General features: G+C 54.1%; 1 protein-coding gene across 1 annotated transcript in view; it reads left to right on the forward strand.

The window, feature by feature from the left end:
* CD276 (CD276 molecule) overlaps nt 1-5707 on the forward strand; it is a 32922-nt gene extending 27215 nt beyond the window's left edge. The window contains exons 7-10 of the mRNA XM_043471027.1: nt 743-877; nt 1580-1621; nt 2986-3021; nt 4314-5707. Of these exons, the coding sequence (XP_043326962.1) occupies nt 743-877; nt 1580-1621; nt 2986-3021; nt 4314-4336 (236 nt within the window). The 3' untranslated portion in view covers nt 4337-5707. The remainder of the gene's footprint in view (nt 1-742; nt 878-1579; nt 1622-2985; nt 3022-4313) is intronic.
* The last annotated feature ends 293 nt before the right edge of the window (nt 5708-6000 follow it).

A 6000-nucleotide genomic window follows, 5' to 3' on the forward strand; every position in this document is an offset into this window, starting at 1 on the left:
TCTCCTTCTCAGGGGTAAACCTGTACTCTGGTGCCCTCCGTGTCCACCCTCATCTTTATGCGGGAATCTGCACACATCTTCTGTCAAAGGCTGGATGTATGTGTATTTTAGGTTTTGTGGGCCACATAACATCTCTGTTGCTGCTGTCTTTCCTTTTTTGGTAACCCTTTACAAATGTAAAACTATTATTAGCTCGTGGGTTGTACAAAAACAGGCCACAGGCCAGATTTGGCCCATGGACTGTGGTTTGCCAACTCCTGATCTGTAAGGTGGAGAATATCCCCAGGTGGGGCTGGGGGAGAAGGGGGGCTTCCTGGGGAGGAATCATAAGCCAGGTGGAGAGTGAGGAAGCACTTTTCAGGTAGAGGACACCAACAGCAGTGGTGCAGGGGCTGGGAGCAGTCAGTCATCTCTACAGAGCATGGAATTACAGAGAAGCTTGAAGCACTCTTTTCATGTCAGTAGGGAGCCATAGAAGGTTCTTGAGCATCGTGGACCACAGATTCGTCAACCCTCCCAGGTTGAGGCCTGCCCACGGCAATCCCAGCTGTGTCAGGCTTTGGAGGGTTTGTGGATGTGGGGGGAAGGGGCATGGGAGCTTATGTAAGCTCCCTTCATGGTGTGGGGGCCCCATGAGGGTAGGAGCCTCCTGTTCACACTTTGGAGTCAGAGGGGTTGTCCTCAGGGCCACTGGGGGTCAGGCATGACAGTCTCTCCCCATTCTCCCCATTTCCCCTCCCAGGGCAGCCCATGACCTTCCCCCCCGAGGCCCTGTGGGTGACCGTGGGGCTCTCCATCTGCCTCGTCATACTGCTGGTGGCCCTGGCCTTCGTGTGCTGGAGAAAGATCAAACAGAGCTGCGAGGAGGAGAATGCAGGTAAGTGAGAGAGGGGGTGTGCATGTGTCTCCGGGTATGTTGGTGTGTCCATGACATCAACAGGAGTGTCACTTTCCAGTGACAGAATGAATGTGTGTGCAAATGCAGCTACATTGTGTGTGTATGTGTGAGATCTGGAGGCTGAACAGATCTCGTGTGCTTAAACAAGTGTGAGCCTGCCCGTGAGTGTGCAGACAGGCAGGGTGAGTGTGAGTGTGACTAGGAGTGAGTAGTGAAGGTGTAACAAAGGGATGGATGTGTCTGTGTGTGACTGTGAGAGCATAAGTCACGTGAGTGTGTCTGAGTGAGAGCACGTGGAAATCGAGCCACGCAGGCGTGACTGCTTTGTGGGTTTGTGTGTCCCCATGAGAGGATGTGTCATCCTTAGAGTGGACAGCGTCTGAAGCAGCTGCTGCTTGCTGGGGTTAGTGTGGGTTGACTTGGTGATTGGTAGGTGGTAAGTTGACAATGATAGGTAGGAGGTTTGACCTTGGTAGGGAAATTGACTCTGGTGAATGGTGGGTGGGTGAGTGAGTGGATCGTCCTTGGCCAGGTGAGTGGCAGGCTCCTGCCTGGGGTCCCTCTCATCCTGCCACAGGCCAGGTCTGCTCAGCCCCATTTACCTGCCTCCTGCATTCCCAGGAGCAGAAGGTCAGTGATGAAGGTGAGTAGGGCTGAGGAAGTTTCTGTTCCCTCTTCCAGGAGCCGAGGACCACGATGGGGATGGAGAAGGATCCAAGACGGGTAAGTCTGAACCCAGAGGGACTCTGTTGGCTGAGGACGGAGGCAGGGACAGGGGTGGGGACCCCAAGGTCTGGAGGGGCCCCATTTACTTGAAGGTTTGAATGAAATGTGTCCCGTGGACTGAGGCCTCCCGGCCCAGGTGAGTCTGGCCTTTGCTCAGCAGCAGACCTGGAGGCAGGTCTCCCAGGGGCTGCTTCATTTCTCCTGTCTACCTTTACCCACCTCCCAGGGCCACTCCACCCTGAAGGACCTGGCTCGGGAAGCAGGGCAGGCTGGGTTTTAGTTCCAGCCCCAGCTCATATAAGCCGAGTGGCCTTGAGCAAGTCACTTTGCCTCTCTGGGCCTCAGTTTCTGCCTAGCTGCTCCTTTCATAGGTGGTGTGAGTTAAATTAAATGAGATCATGCATATTAAGGGCCAAATATCATGCCGGGGACCTGCATAGGGCTCCACAGTTTTCAGTCCTGTTATTAGCACTGTGTTTTTAGCCTGACACAGTTCCACTCTGATAAGAGGCTGAATAACTTTAGTCAGTGCTTTTTTCTTCTGGGCTTCAGCTTCCCATTTGTAAAATGGCCTCCTGGCCTTTCCTGATGGCACCAAAGGGCTGTTTTGAACCTCTCTCGCGTGACTTTGCAAAGGGCCTGGCACTGTGGGGACACCAGCCTGGAGCCTGGAGAGGAGGCACCAAGGCCCTGATGCCCCATGGCCACTGGAGGCCTCGCTGCCTTCCCTCCCCAGGGCCCAGGGACTGGGGGAGCAGGTCCTTGCTGAGCCCTCTGTGATGGTGCCAGTTGACAAGGGTTACCCCCAGTCCCTGGAGAAGGAAGGGCAAAAGATCGATCTCTGGGGACTGCCGTTAACTGTGTCAATTCATTCTCTGCCTCTGGTGTCCGGGTGTGGCAGGTGGAGACACAGCCTGGGATCAGGCCTCATTTTTCTTGTTCAGCTGGCAGAAGGGAGGGACTGGGGAGAAGAGGGGAGCTTAGAGACATGCTTAGTCTCAGTTCTGCAAGATCCCGGGCCTACCTAGTGACGCCTGCAGCCTCCTTTAGCACCTTACTTAACCCTATTTGTAGAGCAGGCTTAGGGTACTCCCACATCCCTCACTCACAGGAGGGCCGGGAAGTTGTTCCCATTATAGAGATGCAGAAAACTGAGGCCTAGGGGAGGAGTGACAAGTCACAGAGCAGAACTAGAACCTGGGGCAGCAGCTGAGACCCCTTTTCCAGTGCTGTGATGTTTCCCTCACCCTCTCAACTTCTCCCTCCTGCCTCCTCCTCCCAGTCCTTCTAGACTTTATTTCTTCCTTACCACCACTTTCCACAGTTCCCCCCTTCACTGTGTACTCCTTCCTTTTTTGCAGCCCTGCGGCCCCTGAAACACTCTGAAAACAAAGAAGGTAAAGACATGTGGTGTTTGTGCATCTGTGTGTGTGTGTGCCCTTGTGTGTAGGAAGCTAGGGTGTGGTCATTGGTGATGGGGTTGCTGCTGCCCTAAGGCTCCCTCCCCCAGAAGAACAGCCTCGACTCCTCCCTGTTGAAATGGCAGCAGGCGGAGAAATCAAGGTCCCAACTGTTCTTAACAGGATACAGATATGACAGAGGCTTAACCGGGACAGGAGTCGAGATTGTCTTAAGGCCACTGGTACCCTGGAACCCACTTCCTCCTAAGGGGCTTCTACCTTCTTCTACTCAAAGCTTCCATTGCCAGGTCCAGGTGGCTGCTCCAGCTCCCACAAGCCTCCAGAACGAAGAGGGAAAGAGGAGAGAGAGGGGACATTTTTTTCTAGGGCTTGACTAGAAATAGCTCCTGTCACTCCTGTTTATATCCATTTGTCAGAACCTAGTCACGTGACTGCAACTCAAGTGAGGCTAGGAAATGGGGTTTTCAGCTGGACAGGCATGTTCCTGGTACATAGTCAGTGGTTAATAATTGTTAGTGATGGTTATTGGTCAGATTATCATAACATCAGCAGTTACATTAGGAAGTGGTTGGTTGGAGGTTAGTTTTAGTTTGAGAGTCTTCTTTATTAAAAGTGACCAGGAGCTACACCTCTGTGTGTGTCTGTTTGTTTATAAATATATGTATCTCTCTGTGTGTGTCTGTGTGTATTTTGAATAAGCTATTTCTCGCTGCAGACTTATCACTAAGAATGAGTGGCTTCCACTTCGAAGGTCGAAAGTTTGGGGACCTTAATTTTTGGCCAAAGGCTATGGAGCCTTAAGTAACTTTCAGGTTGCCTTGTTGTCCCTGTTAGGAAATAAACTCTCCATTCAGATCATGGTGGAGAGTGAGGCCATGGGTGTGAACGTATGGAGTGGAGAAGATGAATCAGGGGACAGACGGGGTGGGGGGCAGCATGGGGAAGGGAAGAGTGCGCCAGACCAAGGGAAGGGAAGGGTGCAAGGTGGCTGGACCCAGGGGGATTGAGAGAAGCCAGCGAGGACTTGGCAGTCTCCTTCAGGCACCCTCATGATCAGTCTGACGCCTAGCAGCTGTGTGTGTATCTGAGCCTTGAGGGCAGTGCTGGGTGTGGGGGCTGCCAGTCAGACTGCCGGTCCCCTCACACATACCCCGCCCCCTATCACCCGAGTATGTGACCACATCCCCGGGGTTCTGGCATACTCCCGAGACTAGCACTCCCGCATTTAACGCTCCCCCCTCTTTTTTCTTTCCCATCATGAAATGCAGATGATGGACCAGAAATAGTCTGACAGCGAGGCTCAGGGAGCTGCTGCCCCCGCCTCTGGGTGCACCGGAGCCTCGGCGCCAGCTCTGGGCGGGGGGCTTCCCTGCCTCCAACAGATGGCGTCCACTCTGGCGGATCTACTCATTCTGCAAAGGACACGATACACAGACCACGCTGCAGCCTTATTTCTCTGATGGACACGATCCCCAAGTCATCCTGCTGCCTTATTTCTCCAGTGACACGATACCTAAATCATCTTGCTGCTTTATTTCTTACGGACGCAATGCACAGACCTCCCCGCCACCGTATTTCCCCAAAGGATATGCTACACGGACCATCTGGCTGCCATTTGTCTCCAAAGATGTGGTACACAGTCTCCCCGTCGCCTTGTCTCCGATGGTCCAGATACACTAGTTATCACTTCTCAGCCTTCTCCCCCATCCGCCCGTAACTGTCTCCTCAGCGGAGGCCACTGCAGCCTTAGTATTTCCTCCAGACTAGAGGCGTCGCCTCCTGCTCTGGCCCCCAGATCAGCCTCTTCCCTCCTCCACCAAGTGAACACAGGGACCCTCCCCCAGGCATGCAGACGCGCAGGTGCACGTGCTGGAACACGTGAGGCCCTCTCCTGGCCCTGCCTCTTCCGGGGCGCCCTGGGCTGTGCCCCGTGAGCCCCGCCCTCCACCCGCCCTCCCCACGGGAAGTACGTGCTGGTCACACCGGGTCTCTGGGCGGCTGCGCGGGCCTCCTTGGGATCTGCTGCCGTCCCTCTGCTTTTCCTTTCATTGATCCATTCAAGTAACGTTCACTGAGCATCTCTGGGCGTCAGCACTGTGTTAGGTACTGGGGTCCCTGCGCGAGAAGACAAGCCCCTCCCTAAGGAGCGAGAAACCCTTGAGGCAAGAGGGACTCCTGAGGGGCTCCTGCCTTGCTTCCTGCTGAACCCCTCTTCTGGACCACAGTTCCCTGGATACCTCACTCCCATCCCACCCCGCATCCTTGCCCAGAAACCTGGAAAGAGAAACAGAGCCTCTCGCCCCAACTGGAGCATCTGATGGTTTCCAAAGTGTCTTTCCAGGGATGCACAGCGGGGACAGGCAGCCCAGACCCGACAGACCCTGGGGAGCTGGGAGCTGCAGCGCAGGGGAAGCCTGAGGGCAGGGACCATCCCTCCCCCACCATGGTGCTATTCCGGAGCTGGGCAGACAATTTCTGGCTTGTCTCTGGCCAGTCCCCAACCTCCAGTGGAGTAAACTTCTGAGGACCTGATGTCCTCCTGTTCACATCCCTCCCTTCCCCAGGAATGAAAGATGTGGGGGTTTCTAATTTAAATGTGGGACTCTGAGAAATTTTGTTAACTGGGGGTGCATTTTGGGAAAAATAAATGCCTTTGTAGAAAGATTTTTCTCTAAATTGTATGGCAGCAGGGCTCAACTGGAAGAATTCCCTTCTGGACATTTGAGGCCCAGAGTAGGGGTGCCTGGATCCCCTTACTCTCACTGTCCTTAAGTCGCTGGGTTTCCATGGCCCCTTTTGTAACTTCAGTTACCCACTTGGTAAGGATGCTGGCTGTCCAGAAAGCCAGGCCCTTGGTCACTGTATGGGGCTCCAGCCACTCCTAGAAGTGTCACCTAACATCTTTATCTCAGAAGATTCGGACTCCAGGCTTGTTTAAGGCCTCATGCCTCCATT

Source organism: Cervus canadensis, chromosome 6 (genome assembly GCF_019320065.1).
Source record: "Cervus canadensis isolate Bull #8, Minnesota chromosome 6, ASM1932006v1, whole genome shotgun sequence".
NCBI classification, from domain to species: Eukaryota; Metazoa; Chordata; class Mammalia; order Artiodactyla; family Cervidae; genus Cervus; species Cervus canadensis.